Raw genomic sequence first — 25411 nt, 5'->3', positions numbered from 1 at the left:
AGGGAGATAACTCACAAGGTAGCCTGGGTGGGGTGTGGGAGGAGGGTAGGAGGGAAGGAAAAGGCCACTTTAAAACTTGTTGAATGCCAGCCTTCTGTTGCTTGGGCTGTCCATTGGGGTGGAGTGGTTGGGTGCCCGGAGCCTCCCTCCCTGCGTTCTTGGGTGTCTGGGTGGGGAGACTATGGAACTTGGGAAGGAGGGAAGGCAGTTAAGCAGGGGCTGCAGCGGCAGTCTGTGATCCTGCTGCCGTTCTTGAACCTCCACCAGACACTGGAGCATGTCCGTTTGATCCTGCAGTAGCCCCAGCGTTGCCTCATGCCTTCTCTGATCTTCCTGCCGTCACCTCTCCTCACGTTCATCGGCCACTGTCCTGTACTCTGCTATTGTGTCCCTCCACACAGCTCTGTCAGTGCTGGACGACTGCATGAGCTCAGAGAACATGTCATTGCGTGTGCATTTTTTTCGCCGCCTTATCTGAGAGAGCCTTTGGGACGGAGGAGGGAGGCTTGAAACATTTGCAGCTGCTGGAGGAAAAAAAAGGAGTGAAGTATTTAAAAAGATACAGTTTACAGAACAATGGCTATACTCTTTCACGGTGAACAACACTATTCACATTACATAGCACATGTGATTTTGGTACAAGGTCGCATTTTGCATCTTATATTGAGCGCCTATATATTGAGCGCCTATGACTTTGGTGTTAGAGATCACACATGCAGTGCCGGGCAACAGAATTCAGCTTCCAGGCGGCCATGGTAAGCCTTAGTCTTTCGGCTTCTGCAAGTTCATAACAGCAGCGCCCTCCTTTCCCATACCAAGCAAAGCCCATTGAGTTGGCCATTTAGTGCTGCGGTTTTCCTGTTAACGTGCAGCAGCAGAAACCAAACTAATCCCCTCCCCCCATCCAATTCTCTGGGATGATGGCTTTTCCTCTCCCCCCACTGCTTGGCTGGTATCAGGGAAAATCCCTGCTAGCCAAATGTGAACAGCTCAGCGCCAATGCCCTCCTCCCCCCACACACTGCATGGCTAGCTGCGGGGAGGATTTCTTTTCAGCCACAGGCAAACAGCCCAGTAGGAACGGGTACCTCTGAATGTCCCCTTAATTAAATTCCCCTATTTCAACCAGGTTACCATGAATGATATCACTCTCCTGAGGATAACACAGAGAGATAAAGAATGGATGTTGCTTGAATGCCAGCAAACACCAGGACCATACGATGCCAGGCTTTGTCATGCAATGATACCAGATTACTTGCTACTAGCATGGCGTAGTAAAGTATCCTACCATGGAGGACGGAATAAAGCTGCTCTCCCCAGAAACCTCCTGCAAAGGCTTTTAGAGTATCTCCAGGAGAGCTTCATAGATTCATAGATACTAAGGTCGGAAGGGACCATTATGATCATCTAGTCCGACCTCCTGCACAACGCAGGCCACAGAATCTCACCCACCCACTCCTGCAAAAAACCTCTCACCTATGTCTGAGCTATTGAAGTCTTCAAATCATGGTTTAAAGACGTCAAGGAGCAGAGAATCCTCCAGCAAGTGACCCGTGCCCCATGCTACAGAGGAAGGCGAAAAACCTCCAGGGCCTCTTCCAGTCTGCCCTGGAGGAAAATTCCTTCCCGACCCCCAAATATGGCGATCAGCTAAATCCTGAGCATATGGGCAAGATTCACCAGCCAGATACTACAGAAAATTCTTTCCTGGGTAACTCAGATCCCACCCCATCTAACATCCCATCACATGCCATTAGGCCTATTTACCATGAATATTTAAAGATCAATTAATTGCCAAAATCATATTATGGCATCGTACCATCTCCTCCATAAACTTATCGAGTTTAATCTTAAAGCCAGATAGATCTTTTGCCTCCACTGCTTCCCTTGGAAGGCTGTTCCAAAACTTCACTCCTCTGATGGTTAGAAACCTTTGTCTAATTTCAAGTCTAAACTTCCCAATGACCAGTTTATATCCATTGGTTCGTGTCCGCATTGGTACCTAGCTTAAATAATTCCTATCCCTTTCCGGTATTTATCTCTCTGATATATTTACAGAGAGCAATCATATCTCCCCTCAACCTTCTTTAAGTGAGGCTAAACAAGCCAAGCTTCTTGAGTCTCCTTTCATAAGACAAGTTTTCCATTCCTCGGATCATCCTAGTAGCCCTTCTCTGTACCTGTTCCAGTTTGAATTCATCCTTCTTAAACATGGGAGACCAGAACTGCACACAGTATTCCAGGTGAGGAATCCCTGTTGAGGTTACAGGGACAAACCATCCCGATGAGTCGAAAGAATAGTAAATATGGCAGGCGACCAGCTTGGCTTAACGGTGAAATCCTAGCAGATCTTAAACATAAAAAAGAAGCTTACAAGAAGTGGGAGGTTGGACATATGACCAGGGAAGAGTATAAAAATATTGCTCGGGCATGTAGGAATGAAATTAGGAGGGCCAAATCGCACCTGGAGCTGTAGCTAGCAAGAGATGTCAAGAGTAACAAGAAGGGTTTCTTCAGGTATATTGGCAACAAGAAGAAAGCCAAGGAAAGTGTGGGCCCCTTACTGAATGAGGGAGGCAACCTAGTGACAGAGGATGTGGAAAAAGCTAATGTACTCAATGCTTTTTTTGCCTCTGTCTTCACTAACAAGGTCAGCTCCCAGACTGCTGCGCTGGGCATCACAACATGGGGATTAGATGGCCAGCCCTCTGTGGAGAAAGAGGTGGTTAGGGACTATTTAGAAAAGCTGGACGTGCACAAGTCCGTGGGACTGGACGAGTTGCATCCGAGAGTGCTAAAGGAATTGGCGGCTGTGATTGCAGAGCCATTGGCCATTATCTTTGAAAACTCGTGGCGAATGGGGGAAGTCCCAGATGACTGGAAAAAGGCTAATGTAGTGCCAATCTTTAAAAAAGGGAAGAAGGAGGATCCTGGGGACTACAGGACAGTTAGCCTCACCTCAGTCCCCGGAAAAATAATGGAGCAGGTCCTCAAAGAATCAATCCTGAAGCACTTACATGAGAGGAAAGTGATCAGGAACAGTCAGCATGGATTCACCAAGGGAAGGTCATGCCTGACTAATCTAATCGCCTTCTATGATGAGATTACTGGTTCTGTGGATGAAGGGAAAGCAGTGGATGTATTGTTTCTTGACTTTAGCAAAGCTTTTGACACGGTCTCCCACAGTATTCTTGTCAGCAAGTTAAAGAAGTATGGGCTGGATGAATGCACTATAAGTTGGGTAGACAGTTGGCTAGATTGTCGGGCTCAATGGGTAGTGATCAATGGCTCCATGTCTAGTTGGCAGCCGGTGTCAAGTGGAGTGCCCCAGGGGTCGGTCCTGGGGCCGGTTTTGTTCAATATCTTCATAAATGATCTGGAGGATGGTGTGGATTGCACTCTCAGCAAATTTGCGGATGATACTAAACTAGGAGGAGTGGTAGATACGCTGGAGGGCAGGGATAGGATACAGAGGGACCTAGACAAATTGGCGGATTGGGCCAAAAGAAATCTGATGAGGTTCAATAAGGATAAGTGCAGGGTCCTGCACTTAGGACGGAAGAACCCAATGCACAGCTACAGACTAGGGACCGAATGGCTAGGCAGCAGTTCTGCGGAAAAGGACCTAGGGGTGACAGTGGATGAGAAGCTGGATATGAGTCAGCAGTGTGCCCTTGTTGCCAGAAGGCCAATGGCACTTTGGGATGTATAAGTAGGGGCATAGCGAGCAGATCGAGGGACGTGATCGTCCCCCTCTATTCGACATTGGTGAGGCCTCATCTGGAGTACTGTGTCCAGTTTTGGGCCCCACACTACAAGAAGGATGTGGATAAATTGGAGAGAGTCCAGCGAAGGGCAACAAAAATGATTAGGGGTCTGGAACACATGACTTATGAGGAGAGGTTGAGGGAACTGGGATTGTTTAGTCTGCAGAAGAGAAGAATGAGGGGGGATTTGATAGCTGCTTTCAACTACCTGAGAGGTAGTTCCAGAGAGGATGGTTCTAGACTATTCTCAGTGGTAGAAGAGGACAGGACAAGGAGTATTGGTCTCAAGTTGCAGTGGGGGAGGTTTAGGTTGGATATTAGGAAAAACTTTTTCACTCGGAGGGTGGTGAAACATTGGAATGCGTTACCTAGGGAGGTGGTAGAATCTCCTTCCTTTGAAGTTTTTAAGGTCAGGCTTGACAAAGCCCTGGCTGGGATGATTTAATTGGGGATGGGTCCTGCTTTGAGCAGGGAGTTGGACTAGATGACGTCCTGAGGTCCCTTCTAACCCTGATATTCTATGATTCCTTTGTCTAAAAAATCTGTTACTTTCTCAAAGAAGGAGGTCAGGTTGGTTTTGTTACAGGTAGATTTCCACTCCATCCCCAGACACGTTAACGGACTTTTCTAGTAGCAGTCCTGCCCACGAATGCATCCCAAGTCCTCAGGGCTACTTAATCATTAAAAAACGCTTGCTTTTATAACATGTATTATATTTTAAAAGGTACACTCACCAGAGGTCCCTTCTCTGGCTTCGTTGGTTTGGGAGGGTATTTCAGTCACGGGGATAAAAAGATCCTGGCTGTCGGGGAGAACAGTGTGCTGCGTGCTCTCCCAAGCTCATCGTCCTCCTCTTCCTCATCTTCCCCATCTGCAAAATCCTCAGGCATGGTGGAGAGTACCCCATCATCGGAGTCCATGGACAGGGGTGGGGTAGTGGTGGCTGCCCCCCCTAGAATTGTGTGTAGCTCAGCATAGAAGCGGCATGTCTGGGGCTCTGTCCCGGAGAGTCTGTTTGATTCTTTGGTTTTCTGGTACGCTTGTCTGAGCTCCTTAAGTTTCACGCGGCACTGTGTCGTGTCCCTGATGAAGTGAGTTTGGGGCTCAAACTCACTTCACATGACAATTTGTAGTTTTCAGGTTTCATAATTTATGCAAGATTACACTGTCTGGTGGCACTACACATTACCATGGCGACAGTGAGAACACTCAAAATGTACATGTTGAGGAACCACATGTGCAGAAGCTACCAGTCTACGTATTAATACAAGCTGCTTTCAGGAGTTAGATGCTAAATACACAGAAAAGGGGTTCTGGTATTTTTTGCAAACCAATACAAAATGGTATTTTAAGACTGGAATATTGTATGTTGACCATGCAAGATGATAATCCAGAAAGGACAGAAGTGAAAATATAGAAACCAGTGTTTAGTAGAAAGATGTGAATGTATAATATATGTTAATACACTGGTGCCTTTCTACTATTATTTATTGTTTTCATTATAACTCTTCCTTCATTTTGGCTTTGCTTGTTAGGCTTTTAATATGGAATTGATGATATATAAAGGATCCTGTAGTGGGCTGAAATGTTTTGAAATTTGAGGCATTGTAATGTGACACTCACAGCCCGTTGGGCCTCTTGGGCTTTGTCTGAGAAGTGTGAACAGAGTCCAAGCACTGTCCCTGGCTTGGTGTCTCTCGGCATACTCTGGGTACATCTCCTCTGTATATCACCTCCTCCTGAGAGCTAGGACCCCGCTTTCCATCTGCCTATCCCCTGGGAGTAGAGCTGACCCATCAGGCTTCCCCGCAGCTTAAACACATCCTTTCCCTAGATCTCCAGCCGTAGGCACTCCAAGTTTACAATTTAACTCTTCAGAGAGACATAACCGTGAATGCTAACAGGCACACTTTGCACAGGATTCTAAAACACGACTTAATCTTTACCTAGCAGTGTGGGAAATGCACATATTGAGACAAAATAACACACACCTATACAGATTTTCCCTGTCTCAGTTTCCTCACGGCTCTAGAGAATTCTTGGGTTTGGGGTGTCTGGGATCCTTCTCCTGTAGCTCAGGATTTCTCTTCAGAATCAAGGAACCTTTCTAGGTCAGCCAGCTCTCTCTGATCTTGGCCACTCCTGCACTTAAAACATACCTTCTCCCTTCCCATGAAAGCATGCCTGTCACTTCTTCTGTCCTACCCAAAGCTTCCTCAAAAGAAAAGGAATACTCCATCGGATGAAGTGAGCTGAAGCTCACGAAAGCTTATGCTCAAATAAATTTGTTAGCCTCTAAGGTGCAACAAGTACTCCTGTTCTTTTTGCGGATACAGACTAACACGGCTGCTACTCTGAAACGAAAGCTTCCTGTTTCTGAGTTAGTGAGTTTCTCAAATTAATATGTTCTACCAGCAACACTTGATTCCTTTGTTCTGCAGCTGGGAATTTTCCACTCCCCACTTTGAGTTCCCTGCAAAGAAATTTGGTTGAACTGGTTTTCCTAGCCAGTCCATTCAGCCAACCCATTGTCCCCTGACATGAGCCCACAGAGCTGGATGCGTGCTGACATAAGCTGCTGCTTGTTTGTGCCATGGAGCTCATAGGTTTACATACTGAATTCAGACCAGGTTGATATAGTCTGAAAGTTACCATCTCACTGTTCATTGGCTTGAATGAAATGAGTTTAGCGGTCTCAGTGAACTATACCACATAAACAAGCATCAGAGCTGGCACTAAGTTTACACCACTCCTGAACTGTGAAATAAAGGTAACTTAGATCCAATTAACATTTTTTTATTTAGCTTTTATACATATCAGATCATTACCTGTTAAGTTCGCACCCTCTGGGGCACCTGGTATTGGCCACTGTCGGTAGACAGGATACTGGGCTGGATGGACCTTTGGTCTGACCCAGTATGGCCATTCTTATGTTCTTACCCATAAATCTTTAAAGTTTTTAGCAAATAACATGTATGATAGGTAGTTTCCAAATCTATAAAATGGGGATAATGAAACTGACCTCCATTTGTAAAGTGCATTGAGATCTATAGATGAAAAATTCTATATAAGAACTAAGTGGTATTAGTCCTTTTTCAGACCACTAAAGAAAGATGACTTAGTTTAGAAGAGTTTAATTGTGTCTCCTTCTGGACTTCCACAGTTAAACTAGATTAAAAAGTTCTGGGAAATATATTTTGGTCATATAAAACAAGAAAAACAATGTTCTGAGTTACGAATAACCAATATCAGTGTCTCACAATCTATTTTTTTTTAAAAGTAATATTCAGAACATACCATGAGAGAGATTTTTGTTTAACTCTCTTGAAACTCTTTTTTTGCTTGGTATCCCCACCTATGCAAGAGTAACCCTCTGTTTCCTCCTAGGCCCTTCATCACCTAATATTATTGTTTTTAAAAATATTCTATGTCAGTATATCAGGACCTGAAGAAGAACTCTGTGTAAGACTGAAGGCTTGTCTCGTTCACCAACAGAAGCTGGTCCAATGAAAGATATCACCTAACCTACTTTTTCTCTGTATATCAGGAACATAGTCTGAACAGCATTGAAAACTAGAAGTAGCTGGCAGAGCTGGCCAGTTCTGTTCAACTTTGCTTTGCTAAAAATAGGTCAAGTGTTAAAAGCTGAAAAAATCCTCTCCTTGAAATGTTATATGAATGTTTGTTTGTGTGCAGCTTAGAATTGGTGGTGACTCTGGTTCTTCAGCTACAGGGATCTGAAAAATGTGAATGAAACGTGAATATATGTGTTACCTCTGTAAAATTAGTAGTTCTGTCCCCCATTCTAAAAGCACTTAGATAAATTTCTGAATTTATGCACGAGTATTCTCTTTGACTTGAATGATGCTCCATTGAAGTCAAGATTCTGTAGAACTACTCATGAATGTAAAGCACTTCACTTGCGTAAGTGTTTGGAAGATTGGGACCAACTTTACCAAAAAAAGAAAAAAGCCTGAAGTTACTGTATTAATTTTCATGGCTAAATTCAGTCCTTAAGTTGTGAAATAGCAGGACTAAAATCCTGCTAAATGCAAATTTTGTTGCAACTGTCAATATAGATTGTCAGCTATTTGTATTTCTACACACACAAACTATTTTAAAGAACATTGTTAAGGTGGCAAACTCAAGCATTCAAAAGTTAAAAAATTCCAGAATTAAATTATTATAAAGGTATAAATTAACCTTAATTTGGCTCCCTGGTGTGGGTGCTTTATGATTCAGTTTTTAATTATGATCACATTGTGACACCCTGTGCCTCCGGGGAACTCCCTACATCCCCCATGTTCATTCTTTTAAAATGATTGTGTGGTATCCAATGCAAAGTTTGTCATGTCGGGTGTCTTCAGAAGCCTCATGATGCTCTGAGCATTGTTGTTATACTAATGTTATAGGTTATAATTTCATGTATATAGTTACGTGGCTGAAAATGTGTCCTCACGGATTAAAACAAGCCCAGGCAAAAACTCTCCAAGAACAGAGGGGCAGTTCACACCTCATCAGGGCATGTATGGGCAAACCCAGACCAGCCTCACAGGAACAAAGGATACTGGCCTAGGCAGCAACCCTTTTTGAGGCCGGGACCCCCAGGGTTATAACACCCTGAAATTTCTGACTTCAATATCTAAAACTGGGATATTGACTATTTTTAAAATCCTATGTCTGTGAAATTGACCAGAATGGAAAGTGAATTTGGTCGGGCCCTAGTTATAACCAACTGAAAACTGGGTCTTATAAGGGGAAGTGTTAAGCAACCTTAACAATAGGGGATGCTACCAGCTCCACCTACAATTATAGAACTAGATCCCAGAGGGCTCATCAGGATCCAAGGCCCTGTTACATTGGGCACTCTACCAGTATGTAAGATACCAGGCAAAAGTGGCTGTGTAGTCAGCTTCAGTTCCTTATTCTTATCTTCTGTAGAACCATGTTTCCAGACTTAACAGTATTTCTGTGTTCTCTAGTCTGGTTTCAGAGGCATGTTCTGTCCAAAGAACTTCTCAGTAACTGCTTCCTCTCTGTTAATTTTAAGTTTGTCTAGAAAGAGCTAGTTGCAAATCTTTCTCGGAGTAGGAGAAACATTTAATTTGAAGAGACAGGGTCTGAAAAGACGCAGTATGTTTCTAGTACAGCCTCCATTCTCAAACTTAAAAAATAAAATAAAATAAATAAGATAAATTTAGCGTTTAGCTTTTTCCATTCTGTGCTTTTAATTTACTGTTTTGAATGTCTGTTTTGTGCTGCGAATCTGGCCGTTAGTCTTAAATTTCTGCGTGTCGTTTGGTTGCAGAGCTGCCTGCCTGCAGACAGCATCAGCTTTGAAAAAAGCTATGAAAGATTGAATTCTCTGGTAGTAACCCTTTATCTTGTTCTGATCTTAGAAAGGAATACTGAACACCCCCCACCCCCCCCCAAAAAAAAAAGAGGTGTCAGATGTGAAAATGGGATAAAATGGGGGTGGGAGAGCCTTTGTAATGGTGGAAATGTGTATATGTTCATTATAGTTTTATATTTGTAAAAAAACCTTAATCTGTTACTGAGCAAGTACAAATGATTTTATGGTACACTTGTGATTAATTGCTAATAGGTAATTGAAATGTATAAAAAATAATAATAATTTGGACTCTTCAGGTCAGGCCATCCCTTACACATAGAATGTCCTATCATAGAATATCAGGGTTGGAAGGGACCTCAGGAGGTCATCTAGTCCAACCCCCTGCTCAAAGCAGGACCAATCCCCACTAAACTCCCTGAACTATCCCCTCTTTCAGATACCTTTGAGAGCCACCTCTTTTGCGTTGCCTATAACATATTAGGCAAAACACACTTGCCATGTCTTAAATTTGATTAGATTGAAAGCTCTTTTGGGGAGCAAGAACTGTGTGGCTTTTACTGCATCTTGCGCAATGGGACCTAGATCCTGAGTGACCTTTATTAACAATAAATTTATATAGTTTCCCATATTTATCAAAACTTCGAAATAGTATTTGACAGTATTGTGACTTATGCCTCAAAATGTTTGTATTCTATTCTAACTGTACTGAAAACAAGTTAACTGCCATTTGAGACTTTACTCTTTAGTCAGCTGATAGTGAGGCATCTAAGCTCCACCTGGATTTGGGTGTATTGAGGATTCTGCCAATATCTTTCCTGTACTACCCACATAAAAGCACACAAATTATATAGTGCTGAAAATTTGTTTAAAATGTAACATAGTGGGGTTGCAATGCTAGAAGGAAATGCAGGTTATTGGGTATTTTAAAAGTCACGCAGGAGTCTTTATAATGGAAAATGTGTCTGATGTTCCTTGACCCCATTTGGCCCACATTCAGAGGAATCTACATTGGAGATACTTTCTATTATAAGAGTGTTCAAACTGAATTATCCTTTTTTTTTTTTTTGGTAAAGGCAAAAAACTAGAACCCAGAAAGGGATTAAAAGAAAACAGGATCAATTGAGTACATTAAAGTGAGACTAATGTGGTATCACGTAGGCTACTGTAAATTTAATCCACTTTACAGACTACAAAGTATTATTATTAGCACATTTCAGCCAAGTTCTCCAAAGCATTGTAAACTAAGGCACAGAGATTACTTGACAGCGTAATGCATAAGCATGATGCTATAGAAGTAACAAGTCAGAGCAGAGGACTGGATTTGTTTTTCATCTTTGATACTCCTTCGGTGTGACTGAAAATGGTGGTTAGTGAGTGATCATACTTTGATATCAGAGGCTTCTTGGAAACAAAAAAACTGCACGCGCACATGCATGCCTATTCATAATAAGTAAGTGAATGAGTATTTTAAACATTAATAGAAGTTTGCATTTAGCTGTAAGATTTCAGTGTCTTCAGTTCTTACTGATGAGTTACTTAAGGGTATAAAATTTAATTTTGCTATGACTGTAATTGTGGGCCATATGGACTAGTACAGAAGATAAGTGGCAGAAAGGGACCACAGTTCCCAACGTGGTGTTGATAAGAATGAAAATGGTTTTTGTGGTTGAGGCAAACAAAACCCTTTTGTAGAATGCGAAGAAACTCCTCATTAACAAATACTGCAGAACACACACAAAACACACAGTTAACCTGTGGAACTCCTTGCCAGAGGATGTTGTGAAGTCCAAGACTATAACAGGGTTCAAAAAATAACCAGATAAATTCATGGAGGATCATTCTATCAATGGCTGTTAGCCAGGATGGGCAGGGATAGTGTCCCTAGCCTCTGTTTGCCAGAAGCTGGGAATGGGCAACAGAAGATGGATCACTTGGTCATTGCCTCTGGAGCACCTGGCATTGGCCACTTTCAGAAGACAGGATACTGGACTAGATGGACCTTTGATCTGACCCAGTATGGCCATTCTTATGTTCTTAAGGTATGTTGCTTTTGTAGGCAAAAGGGCAGGTTAACATTGAAGGTAAAAATGACATTTTATTGTCTTTTATAGACCTATATTTGAGGGGCAGCTTCAAATTGTGTTGGTGGTGAGTTTTTTGAAATGACCAGATGGTTCACAGGATTGATAATTGTCACAGGATTGAATCAAATTGGAACTATTAATAATTCTATTTATTTAGGAACATAGAAATTGCCGGACAGGATTCAGACCAGAGGTCATTCAAATCTTTTAGCCAATACCAGATGCTTTAGAGGAAGATGCAAAATATCCTGAAACGAGCAGTTATGGAATAAACCTGCCTGTAGGAGAGGTTTCTTCCTTACCACCTTAATTGCAGGTTTGCCTGTCTAGAAAGATCAGGGCTTATATCCCTTCAAAACTTTTTTGGTTAATTTATGTATTTGTTTGTTTGTTTTGGTAAGATTGTTTGAACTTCAAATCTAATTTCAACTGCTTGTTTGCATCTCAAAATCCACAAACCTGTTGGTAGTTTTGTTTAATGCATTGCAGGAATAGAGAGGATTGTGGTTCAGAATAGGTTAGAAGAGATTTCTTGATATGAAACATTAACTTGACGGCTCCAGCTTGGCTAACACCAGAGCTTAGACCGGGGTCTCTAGAGTTGAAAACAAGAGTCTCTACAGCTTGAACAAAAGAACAAGGCTCTTCGGATGAAAGTTGTAACATGGGCCCTTATCCTCAGTGGATCAGGTACAGAGGGAGATATGCCATACACGCTGATCAATGGAATATACTAAAGTTGTGCATTAGCTTCTAGTGACAGGAACAAGTGACCCATAAACTTTAATGAAGGCAATATTACATATAAAAATGGAAGCTTACTCTTTTTCATCTTATATTTAATAGTCAGTTCTTCCACAGTCAAGTAGCATTACACAAGAACATAAGAATAGCCATACTGGGTCAAATCCCAATAATCTGTCTAGCCCAATAGCCTGTCTTCTGACAGGAGCTGATGCCAGATGCTTTAGAGAAAATGAACAGAACAGGGCAGTTATTGAGTGATCCATCCCCTATCATCCAGTCCCAGTTTCTGGCCGTCACAGGTTTAGGAACACCCAGAGCATGGGGTTGTGTCTTCGACTATCTTGACTAATAGCCATTGATGAACCTATACTCCGTGAACTTATCTAATACTTTTTGGCCTGCACAACATCCCTGGCAATGAGTTCCACAGGTTGACTGTGCGTTGTTTGAAGAAGTATTTCCTTATGTTTGTTTTAAACCTGCTGCGTATTAATTTCATTGGGTGACCCTTCGTGGTTGTGTTATGTAAAAGGGTAATATCTCTTCTTTCTTCACTTTTTCCACACCATTCATGATTTTATAGACCTCAATCATATCTCCCCTTAGTCATCTCTTTTCTAAACTGAACAATCCTAGTCTTTTTAATCTCTGCTCCTATGGAACCTGTACATATTTGTTGCCCTTCTCTGTACTTTTTCCATTTCTAATCTCTCTCTTTTGAGATGGGTCAACCAGAAGTGCACTCAGTTTTCAAGGTGCGGAAATGTCATGGATTTTTGAGTGGCATTATATTTTCTATCCCTTTCCTAAATTTTCCTTTCAACATGATTTATTTTGTATTTTATTATAATACAACATATATAATTAAAAAAAAAAGCGCCGAACAAAATCAAATTTGGGGGAACAACAGCATTCTGATTGACCAAAATGATCTTTGTTTTCTGGAGTTTTCTTTCACAGAAAAATTTGAAATTTCCAGGTTTCGTCCTGAATTAGAATGAAAATAGTTGTCCAAAATCTTGAAAGCCTCTGCAAAATGGAATTTCTGTTCCTTGCATGCCTCTAGGAGTGAGCCTCCAGCCAGGGATGAAAATAATTTGAAGGACTTACCAGTTCATCAGAGTCCTGAGCAGGGGGCGGGGGCCTCAACCAGAAGGGGGCGGGGGCCTCAACCAGAAGAGGCAGGCCTTTAAATCCCCAGGTCCTTTAAACTGAGATTTAAAGGGCCCAGGGCTCCGGTTGCAGTAGTGGAGGAGTAGCAGTTGCAGAGCCCCAGGCCGACGCCATTACTCCAGGGCTCTGGCAGCGGGGCTCTGTAGGCGATTTAAAGGGCCCAGGGCTCCGGCCATCACTACCACAGCAGAGCTGTACCAGACCGTATCGGCTTACTTTCACCTCTGCCTCCAGCCTTCTTAGACTTATCCATACGGACACAACTCTGCTCCAAGCAAGAGAGACATGGACGTCAGCTGGGGCTCTGCATGAACAATTTACAGGATCAGGGCTTTAGAGTCCCTAGGCTCTGCCAGCCTGGACAATTAGGGGCTGAGCTAGTCCTGGAAATAGGGAGTTTTCCATAGCCCAGTGAAGTAAATGGAAGGGCTCCCACTGACATGGTTTTGGTAATTAAATATTCATGGTAAATAGGCCCAATGGCCTGTGATGGGATATTAGATGGGATGGGATCTGAGTTACCCAGGAAAGAATTTTCTGTAGTATCTGGCTGGTGAATCTTGCCCATATGCTCAGGGTTTAGCTGATCGCCATATTTGGGGTCGGGAAGGAATTTTCCTCCAGGGCAGATTGGAAGAGGCCCTGGAGGTTTTTCGCCTTCCTCTGTAGCATGGGGCAGGGGTCACTTGCAGGAGGATTCTCTGCTCCTTGAAGTCTTTAAACCACGATTTGAGGACTTCGGTAGCTCAGACATAAGTGAGAGGTTTTTCGCAGGAGTGGGTGGGTGAAATTTTGTGGTCTGCATTGTGCAGGAGGTCGGACTAGATGATCATAATGGTCCCTTCTGACCTTAGTATCTATGAATCTATGAATCTAATGGTTCCTAACATTCTGTTAACTTTTTTGATTGCTGTTGTGCATTGAGCAGATGTTTTCAGAGACCTATCCCCGATCCCTCAAGATCTTCCTTGAGTGGGAACTGCTAATTTAGACCATCATTTTGTATGTATAGTTGGCATTATATTTTCCAATGTGGATTACTTTGCATTTATCAACATTGAATTTCATCTGCCATTTTGTTGACCAGTTATCCAGTTTTGTGAAATCTCTTTGTAACTCTTCACAGTCTGCTTTGGCATTAGCTATCTTGAGTAATTTTGTATCATCTGCAAATTTTGTCACTCGTTTACCATTTTTTCCAGATCATTTATTAGTATGTTGAACAGCACTGGTCGCAATACTGATCCTTGAGAGACCCCACTGTTTACCTCTTTACACTGTGAAAACTAACCTTGTTTTGCTTAAGAGCCTTTGATGAGGCACTTTATCGAAGGTTTTCCTCAAGTCCAAGTACAGTATATCCACTGGATCACCCTTGTCCACATGCTTGTTGACATTAAGAGATGGTTGTTGATTCTAATAGATTGGTGAGGCATGATTTCCCTTTATGAAAGCTATGTTGTCTCCTCCCCAACGTATTGTGTTTATTTGTGTGTCTGATAATTCTGTTCTTTACTATAGTTTCAACCAGTTTGCCTGGTGCTGAAGTCAGGTTTACCAGCCTGTTAAAATGAAAATCAGCATTACATTAGCTATTCTCCAGTCATCTGGTACAGAGGCTGATTTAAGTGTTAGGTTACATACCAATCATTCCTAAGCAGTGTTCTTATGATTTGAACATTAGGATTGGGTTCTTCATATGAAATATATGGGGAAGTTATAGACCTGATTAAGTATCCACATGCTTGCTATCAAAATACTCAATATTTGAGCTAAAAGAAAGTTATATTTACATTAACATTGGTTTATTTTTTTCTCTTGTGTTGCAGAAATTCTAATAAGGAGCATTTGACCATCTGATCTCTTAAAGTTGAACCTTTCAGTATCAGGAAAGGAACAAGTGTCTTCAGAATCAATATGTAGCAAATGGGTATCACTCAACTGAAGTTGGTCCCTCAAGCCAACATATTTGTGTTTTAAGGATCCTTGCACTTTCGGCAGTGAATTAATTGTTTTTTTGTTAACTGAAAAAAGTGGATTTCATGTGGTGCTTGCTAAACATTGAATCACCATGAGTAGTAATCTAGGAAAAGAAAAAGACTGTAAAGAGAAGGATCCAAAAGTCCCATTGGCAAAGGAACGGGAGAAGGAGGCTAAGGCCTCTGGAGGATTTGGAAAAGAAAGCAAAGAAAAAGAGCCTAAGACCAAAGGGAAAGATGCCAAAGATGGAAAGAAGGACTCCAGTAGTGCACAGCCTGGGGTAGCTTTTTCAGTAGACAACACAATAAAACGACCTAATCCAGCCCCAGCCGCTCGCAAAAAATCCAGCAATGCTGAGGTGATCAAAGAGCTAAATAAATGCCGAGAAGAGAATTCAATGCGCTTGGACTTGTCCAAGAGGTCTATACACATGCTTCCATCATCTATCAAAGAGTTGACACAGTTAACGGAACTTTATTTATACAGTAACAAATTGCAGTCTCTACCTGCAGAGGTGGGCTGTCTTGTGAATCTGATGACACTGGCTTTAAGTGAGAACTCACTTACCAGTTTGCCTGACTCTCTTGATAACTTGAAGAAACTGCGCATGCTTGATCTACGGCATAACAAACTTAGAGAAATTCCTTCAGTGGTGTACAGGCTAAATTCTCTTGCCACTCTTTATCTACGCTTTAATCGTATAACTACTGTGGAAAAGGATATCAAAAGCTTGTCAAAACTCACCATGCTTAGCATACGAGAGAACAAAATCAAGCAACTACCTGCTGAAATTGGTAAGCATTTACACTGTGATTTAAAGTTTATGGTAAATCTTTTTTTTAGTTCACTTTGTAATGCAGGTAGGTACACACAGATCCCTGCTTTATGAAATTTTTTATAGATACTGGCCTCCTTTTAACGTCGTCGTCATCAAGAAGAATCTGAGATTAGTTTCTTTGGCTCTCATCCACGTTACCACAATGTTAGATTATGCTGAGGTATAATCAATATATTGTATGTATATCTGTTAATTAAAAAAGATGTTGGGTCACATTTGATATTTAGGTTCCATTTATAAAGGGTAATAAATAATTGATAGATGTTATAAGCATGTTACAGGCATGAATATGAAGTGTTATAGATGGTTACAAGCACGTCAATAAAATGCATTATGGATGGTTATAAGCAAAAGTTATAAGAAACATATTGGACAATGTAACAATCTATAACAATTGGTCAACCATATATGAAACATCAGCTGCTTATGAAACAGTTAATGAATTTATTTATAAATGGAATCTTTTAGTGTTGTGACCAGGTATTGCTTGCATCATTGCTAAAGTATACACATTTTTTGAATGAATGAAAAAGTATATAACTCACAAATAACTATTCTAAAGCTATTACACAGACTTATCTTTCAAACTTTAAAGTAAATGGGGTATCAGTTAATGTTGTTTAGTCATTTCGAGCAGTGATTGATGTAGTGATAGTCGGGAATTCTTGAACCACTTTCTAACAGGCCTTGATTCAGGAAAGCGTCTCTGTTCAGAAAACCGTTTTAAGCAATACCTTATAGTACTTACGCACATGCATGAAGTGTGTGTGCATGTGAGTATATCACAAGATTTTTTTTGTGTATTTCCAGTTTTAAAAATTTAAGCTGAAGATATTTACTTAGTTTACTTATAACGTGAAGAATTAGAGATGAAAAATTATTTTTAGCTTTCAAAGTTAGGCTCTTACAAATTTTTGCTCACCTGATCTGTGCAAATCAGCTGTATGAGAATGCATATAACAGGTTACAGTTAATAAAAAATTGGTTTGTCTGTATAAGTTAGGCATATGCACCTAAATTTGAGAACCTAGCACTGAAAAAAAGTCTTATGTTTTTCACTTATGTTCAGTTATAGCATTTCTGTCAGCCTAAACAATGAGAAGACTAATCAGTTTCACTTTTGTAATCAGTTTCTAGTCAATTTCAAGGAGGTATATTCTAGCACAAAGCTGTACTGTTAGGTAGTATGTAGTGTGCATATCTTTTGAATTGCAGAGAAATGTATTTGTTTCCTCTGGTTAGTTTTCAGAAATGTCATTGAAGCATTTCTTATTGGTTTTAAGCTTTTACAAATGTACTTATTTTTTCAAAATCTATATTTTTGGCCAAATTTGACATAAGTCCCTTTACATGCTTTTAAGTCTTTCCTTTCATATATAGAGATCTAGTACATATATAATAAATGCAATGTAATATCAGTTTGTAAATAGTCCAAGATTTATGTTCCAAAGCCGGAGGCAGAATGAACCATTATCTTTTTATGAAACAGTATCACATGGTGCAAGTCAGATTCACTTTTTAAGTATAACATTGTTCTAAGGGTCAAGATTCTCATGTCTGGTGGTAAAAATATTAACAAGCAGATTTACGTAATATGCTGGCTAAGTATGTTTTGCTAGTGGCTGGTCCATGGAGAATAAGACCCTACTGCAGCTGCCAATTCGTTTAGCTAAATTGGTAGAATCCTATGCCAAAGGTGCTGAGTTTCATCCCTGTGGTAATGAGTGTGTTTTACAGAGTGTTGGCCTGGACAGGGAATAGAATCCTAATCTGCTGCATAAAAGGCGGGAATATTGCTAATATGCTACAGTGAGAGGCGGTATTAAAAAAAACCAAAGGTGGCTGGGTAGAATTATGTCATGAAACTGAAATTTCATTGTCTACTATCATGATGCATGGGGGATTGTGATAGCCTTCTCTTCAGTCAAGTAGAGATATCCTTAAAGTTCATAACTGTGATGGCTTCATGATGAAGACTTCAGGAGATTGTTGGTCTGTAAAACAGGTTTCTAATAAATAAAACAAAACACCTAATTAAAAGTAAATATATCTTTGAAAAAAGTGTTGTGTGCAAAACTGCATGGGTGATATGATTGTGTTATTGAAAGCCTTTTTAAAACTGTATTGATTTGCCACAGTGTGCATTATCTTGAAATCTAAGCCTTCTGAAAGAGGGGTACTGCTTAAAATTAAACGTAACAAAGATTTTAGCTGAATTGGTGAGGTTTGTTTTAAGAATAATATGAATTTAGAAAAGGGAAAATAGGACAGGACTACGTGAACTCTGACCTCTTTGTAGAAAAAATGCTAAACAGTAGTCATATTGCAGCATCCTAATACTTAGAAAATAAAAAATGTAAAAACATTAAGATTGCATATTTATCAAAATGTACTTCAAATGTGCCCACATTAGAAATCAGATTATTTTTTTCCAATTGCTAGTTCTGCAGAATCAATCTGAAAATCAAACTGTTTCCCATTCCCCTTTTAAATTATCACCAGTAACAAAGGTTCTTCCATCAGTACCTAAGTGATTATTTAGTTCACTGTGTGCAAGGCAGAATAGAAACTATCTTGCTCTTCCAGAGCTTTATAGGCTCTATGCCCATAGGAGTGAAAATTTTGAAAGTAAAGTAAACCAAACTGATTCAAACCCAGTGTGCAAAAATGTTGAATTGGTGTGTGCCATTTTTACTGAGCTGCATTTGACTGCCATCCCACTTTGAAGTCCGCTCTATAAAGTAACAGCAAAACTTGACTATTTTACTGAATTTATTGGAATGTGTACCAAAGGATGCTAAAATGGGTTTTTCCTGCTCTGTTCGCCAGAAGCACTGTATGATTCTAATTATATATAGGTTTCAGTGCAAATTGTGATTTTTGTGGGTGTACTTCATAGCACATAATGATAGGTTTCAGAGTAACAGCCGTGTTAGTCTGTATTCGCAAAAAGAAAAGGAGTACTTGTGGCACCTTAGAGACTAACCAATTTATTTGAGCATGAGCTTTTGTGAGCTACAGCTCACTTCATCGGATGCATACCATGGAAACTGCAGAAGACATTATATACACACACAGAGACCATGAAACAATACCTCCTCCCGCCCCACTGTCCTGCTGGTAATAGCTTATCTAAAGTGATCATCAAGTTGGGCCATTTCCAGCACAAATCCAGATTTTCTCACCCTCCGCCCCCCCCCCCCCCCCCCCAAACTCACTCTCCTGCTGGTAATAGCCCATCCAAAGTGACCACTCTCTTCACAATGTGTATGATAATCAAGGTGGGCCATTTCCTGCACAAATCCAGGTTTTCTCACCCCCTCACCCCCCCTCCAAAAACCACACACACAAACTCACTCTCCTGCTGGTAATAGCTTATCCAAAGTGACCACTCTCCCTACAAATCCAGGTTTTCTCACCCTCCGCCCCCCCCTCCCCCCCAAACTCACTCTCCTGCTGGTAATAGCCCATCCAAAGTGACCACTCTCTTCACAATGTGTATGATAATCAAGGTGGGCCATTTCCTGCACAAATCCAGGTTTTCTCACCCCCCCACCCCCATACACACACAAGAGAGTGAGTTTGTGTGTGTATCGGGGTGGGGGGGTGAGAAAACCTGGATTTGTGCTGGAAATGGCCCACCTTGATTATCATGCACATTGTAGAGAGAGTGGTCACTTTGGATAAGCTATTAGCAGCAGGAGAGTGAGTTTGTGTGTGCGGGGGTGGAGGGTGAGAAAACGTGGATTTGTGCTGGAAATGGCCCAACGTGATGATCACTTTAGATAGGCTATTACCAGCAGGACAGTGGGGCGGGAGGAGGTATTGTTTCATGGTCTCTGTGTGTGTATATAATGTCTTCTGCAGTTTCCACAGTATGCATCCGATGAAGTGAGCTGTAGCTCACGAAAGCTCATGCTCAAATAAATTGGTTAGTCTCTAAGGTGCCACAAGTACTCCTTTTCTTATAGCACATAATGTCTAACTACCTGATTGAATCCTCAAATCAAGTATCTAGCTGTTCACAATGCTATGAATTGTCAAAACAAGGAACCACTTCTCAGAATCAGGTGCTTTGTGTCATAATTTGATCACCTCTTTCATTTGTTACCATTATTCTCTTCCCCACCTCCCTCCACTTTTTACTTCTACAATACCATAAAATGTTCATAGTACCAAAGAAATATCATTCCTGGAATATTCTCAGATCACACGTTCAGAGGCAAAAGGACTTTGTAAATATAGTCAAATTAGTATTTACGCAGAACACAAAAGTATGCTAGGTGCCTCATAGACAGAATGAGACAGGTCCTTGGTGGCCTGCCTACAGTACCGCATCAAAAATGAATTATTTATATTTTCATTTGTGTACTCATCACTAACTACTTCACCCGTTTTTTACTCCACCCTCATCTTTCTTCTTCCCTAATAATGATGATGGTTCATTTGTGTCTGGTGGAGCTGTTCTCCCCAGGCCCTGAAGCAGATCTTTTGTTATGCTCCCTGTAGGGTGAGAGAATTTCTCCATTGCAAAATTATAACCTGCCTACAACACTCTCTCTCTCTCTCTCCCAAATGCTCTCCACAATCCCATCCTAAATGCAAATGCACAATTTTCTTACCCCGAAAGAAAGTTTTCCCAAACTAATTCTTGCGACCCTTCTTTATCCCTTCTCCCCCAAAGGAGTCTTGTTAGGGTATTTGTCGAAGTCTTTTTAAAAGTCTTAAACAAATCACAACGTGGCTACAGCTACATACACTGCATACAAATAAATCATGTCAATTGGTTTGAGATTTTCTTTAACAGCTTTCTTTCTTTAACAAATGCTGATTTGTCGCTGTCATATCACATGTACAGTAGAATCTCAGAATTACAAACACCAGAGTTATGAACTGACCGGTCAACCACACACCTCATTTGGAACCAGAAGTATGCAATCAGGCAGCAGCAGAGCTTCCCCCCCACCCCCCCCCCCCCCAAAAAAAAAAAAAAGGCAAATACAGTATAATACTGTGTCAAACGTAGACTACTAGGAAAAGCAGCATTTTTCTTCTGCATAGTAAAGGTTCAAAGCTGTTAAGTCATTGTTCAGTTGTAAACTTTTGGAAGAACAACCATAACATTTTGTTCAGCGTTACGAACAACCTCCGTTCCCAAGGTGTTTGTAACTCTGAGGTTCTACTGTATGTAAGCAGTTTAATAGTTCTATTATAATGGCCATTTTAGTTAATTTAACTATTGCTGTATTACTGTTTTGCTGCTCTGTACTTCCCAGGATCATCTAATACCTTTTAAGTAACTTAACTTAAGTTCATTTGCTACCCTGTAGTTCAGTCAGAAGTGCTGGGTGTATACCATCTGGTTCTGGTGACCTGTTGCCTTTAAAACTTGTTCCAGAACCATCTTCTCTTGACACTTTAGTTTCTGGCAGTACTTTTTCTTTATTACCTGAAAAAGTAGATTCTGAATAGTTATTTCCCCAACATCTTGTATTTGAGGACTGATGTAAAGAAATAACTTAGTTTCTCTGCAATATCCTTGTCTTTCTTAATTGCTTCCTATGCTCCAGTAGACTCAGCAGTTTTTTTGCTTCTAAATAGGCTTAAAGATTGCTTTGTTTATTTTTATGAAGGACCTAAAATTAGGAGGCTTTTGGTTACTTGCTCTTCAAAATTACTCTTAACTTCAAATTTCCACCTTACATTTTACTTGCTATAATTTATATTCCTTTCTGTATCCCTCACTAGTGTTGCATTTCCATTTTTTGGTAGGATACAGGGGTAGGTCTACATTGCAATTAAAGATCCATGGGGCAGCTGCCATAGCCCTTCTGCTGACTCAGATTCATGGGGCTCGGGTTGCAGGCCTAAAAATTGCAGTGTAAACATCCAGGCTCAGGCTGGAGTCTCATGATGGGAGTGGGTTTCAGACCCATGCTCCATTTGAGCCCAAATGTCTGTATTTAGTCCAGCAGCCTTACCTGCCCAAGTCAGTTGCTCTGAGCGCTGAGGCTCAGTGCACCGGATTTTTTATTGCAGTATAGACGTACCCTGGTTTAGTGCAAATCTTGAAATCTTGCCTTTAGTTATGTTCTGCTCTAGCCTCAGAAACAAAAGAAATGAAGGTCAGTAAAATGGCTGTGGAAGATGACACCAAGGAGAACTTTTTTTTCTTTTCACCTAGCTGTTGAATCGTTAGTTCTTCCCCATGGGAAAGATACCAAATGAAAAAATATTTCTGCCAATAGCTAATGCTGAGCTCCGTAAACTGCCTAACAATAACTGTGGAAATCTGCCTCCAAGGTGGCCTCCAGCTTAGTCTCCATTTCTAGCAAATCTCTATTCCATTGAGGTCACAATGATGAAGATTGGGACAGAAAAATGCAAAAGCAACAGTGAGTCAGATTGTGTGCACATGATGTATGAAGAACCAGAGGAAAAGTCTTGGATGGTAAAGTCAAGAAAGCATTTCAGGTTGCAAGCCTGTTACTTAGGCTAACCTTGTGCATTCCTTTGATCTCATTTTTTATTACATTTTTTCATGTTGGTGGTATAGAAATGTCTTGCATAAAAATGTTGATATTAATCTTTACAGAGATAAAATGTTGCATTTTATAAAATGTCTACTTTTTGGTTTAGCACACAGATCAATAATAAATTTTCAACACAATTTAAATTGCTGTTACCTATCTTCTCTCCTTTAGGGGACCAAATACTGTTTTCTTTGTGAATGCAGTCTTTATGCTAGGCTGAAGCTGGTCTGGTCTGTGCTGCAAGGGAAATATTTTTGGATTGGAGTTCTGGGAATCATAGGGTCTGCTTACTCTAGACCTGGAATGTCTCTTCTGCTCATACACAAAATTCACCAAGATGTTGGGACCATCCTATGGTTTTTACACCACTTTGCATTTAGTTTACATACAGTCTCTGCTTGCACCTGTTCAGTCTCCACTAGTATAGACAGTTGGTGTAGCAGCTGCACTGGTATAGCCAGTCCTCCTCCTAGCTCCATCTCATAATACTATGTCCCACTATTCAATGACACTTCAGTTCAAGGGCTGCCCAGTACTATCGTCCATTTCATTTCCCCCTTTCAGCGGATCTGACAATACAGGGGAATTTATTTATTTTGTATTAACTGTGGACAGGAACCCCCTTCTCCATTTCAGGAATTCTAACTGCAACCAACGTGTGGTGTTGCTTGGGAAATTGGTGTGAGGACATTAACTGAAAATTTCCTAACTTTCCTGAATTTTTCAACCTTCACTTGAAAGTAATTGATTTCTTTTGTTACATGGTGCACTTGTACAAGCACCCTTTACCTCAGGTTTCAGGTGGGGAAACAATTTTGGGGTTTTAGTGTACCCTCCTTCCTTCCTGTTGAGTGCTGTAATTAATTCATGTTATAAGTTAAGAAGATCCTAAATTAAACTCGAAGAAAATATTATTCGAGTTCTCTTAAAATATGCATGAACTCCATTTATACAAATGCTGTAACCATTGTACAGAAAAATGATAAAACAATTATAACTGTGACCATTCACCTAAAAGGCTAAATTCTTTCTATTCGGTACATTTTTCACATAAATGACATTTATTAATCAAAACCATTAGCTTGTAGTTCTCATCTGTTCCTTAGCACGGTCAGAAATAAACAGTAAAAGGCTTATTCTAACCACTATAATGATGCACTCAAATCCAATGGGGGGGAAGGAGGGAGAGGGAAGTATTTTGTGCTGAAGTTATACGATTACTTTGTAATACTTCCTAGGGTCAGGACATTTTTTTTTATCTTTAATGTATCTCATATATAAGGTTTCTGGGTAGACTAGATTATTTTGCTTTATTCTGCAGTCAGAGAACCTAGTGAAAAGAAAAGGAGTACTTGTGGCACCTTAGAGACTAACCAATTTATTTGAGCATAAGCTTTCGTGAGCTACAGCTCACTTCATCGGATGCATACTGTGGAAAGTGTAGAAGATCTTTTTATATACACACACAGCATGAAAAAATACCTCCCCCCACCTCACTCTCCTGCTGGTAATAGCTTATCTAAAGTGATCACTCTCCTTACAATGTGTATGATAATCAAGTTGGGCCATTTCCAGCACAAATCCAGGTTTTCTCCCCCCCCCGCCCCCCCCAAACCCACTCTCCTGTTAGTAATAGCTTATCTAAAGTGACCACTCTCCTTACAATGCGTATGATAATCAAGGTGGGCCATTTCCAGCACAAATCCAGGGTTTAACAAGAACGTCTGGGGGGGGGGGGCAGGAAAAAACTAGGGGAAATAGGTTACCAGCATAATGACTTAGCCACTTCCAGTCTCTATTCAAGCCTAAGTTAATTGTATCCAATTTGCAAATGAATTCCAATTCAGCAGTCTCTCGCTGGAGTCTGGATTTGAAGTTTTTCTGTTGTAATACTGCAACTTTCATGTCTGTAATCACGTGACCAGAGAGATTGAAGTGTTCTCCAACTGGTTTATGAATGTTATAATTCTTGACATCTGATTTGTGTCCATTTATTCTTTTACGTAGAGGCTATCCAGTTTGACCAATGTACATGGCAGAGGGGCATTGCTGGCACATGATGGCATATATCACATTGGTGGATGTGCAGGTGAACGAGCCTCTGATAGTGTGGCTGATGTTACTAGGCCCTGTGATGGTGTCCCCTGAATAGATCTGTGGGCACAGTTGGCAACGGGCTTTGTTGCAAGGATAGGTTCCTGGGTTAGTGGTTCTGTTGTGTGGTATGTGATTGCTGGTGAGTATTTGCTTCAGGATGGGGGGCTGTCTGTAGGTAAGGACTGGCCTATCTCCCAAGATTTGTGAGAGTGCTTCAGGATAGGTTGTAGATCCTTAATAATGCGTTGGAGGGGTTTTAGTTGGGGGCTGAAGGTGACGGCTAGTGGCGTTCTGTTATTTTCTTTGTTAGGCCTGTCCTGTAGTAGGTGACTTCTGGGAACTCTTCTGGCTCTATCAATCTGTTTCTTCACTTCCACAGATGGGTATTGTAAGAATGCTTGATAGAGATCTTGTAGGTGTTTGTCTCTGTCTGAGGGGTTGGAGCAAATGCAGTTGTATCTTAGAGCTTGGCTGTAGACGATGGATCGTGTGATGTGGTCAGGGTGAAAGCTGGAGGCATGTAGGTAGGAATAGCGGTCAGTAGGTTTCCGGTATAGGGTGGAGTTTATGTGACCATCGTTTATTAGCACTGTAGTGTCCAGGAAGTGGATCTCTTGTGTGGACTGGACCAGGCTGAGGTTGATGGTGGGATGGAAATTGTTGAAATCATGGTGGAATTCCTCAAGTGCTTCTTAGGTCCAGATGATGAAGGTGTCATCAATATAGCGCAAGTAGAGTAGAGGCGTTAGGGGACGAGAGCTGAGGAAGCGTTGTTCTAAGTCAGCCATAAAAATGTTGGCATACTGTGGGGCCATGCGGGTACCCATAGCAGTGCCGCTG

The 25411-nt window shown here is 41.0% G+C and overlaps 1 protein-coding gene across 2 annotated transcripts in view; it reads left to right on the top strand.

The window, feature by feature from the left end:
* The window catches only part of SHOC2 (SHOC2 leucine rich repeat scaffold protein), a 107430-nt gene that overhangs the window by 35640 nt on the left and 46379 nt on the right, over positions 1-25411 (top strand). For both annotated transcript variants that reach the window (XM_077823168.1, XM_077823167.1), the window contains exon 2: positions 14953-15897. In XM_077823168.1, coding sequence (XP_077679294.1) covers positions 15195-15897 — 703 coding nt within the window. In that variant the 5' untranslated portion in view covers positions 14953-15194. The remainder of the gene's footprint in view (positions 1-14952; positions 15898-25411) is intronic.

This window comes from Eretmochelys imbricata, chromosome 7, assembly GCF_965152235.1.
Source record: "Eretmochelys imbricata isolate rEreImb1 chromosome 7, rEreImb1.hap1, whole genome shotgun sequence".
Taxonomy (NCBI): domain Eukaryota; kingdom Metazoa; phylum Chordata; order Testudines; family Cheloniidae; genus Eretmochelys; species Eretmochelys imbricata.
This window is presented reverse-complemented; position numbering and strand designations above follow the sequence as displayed.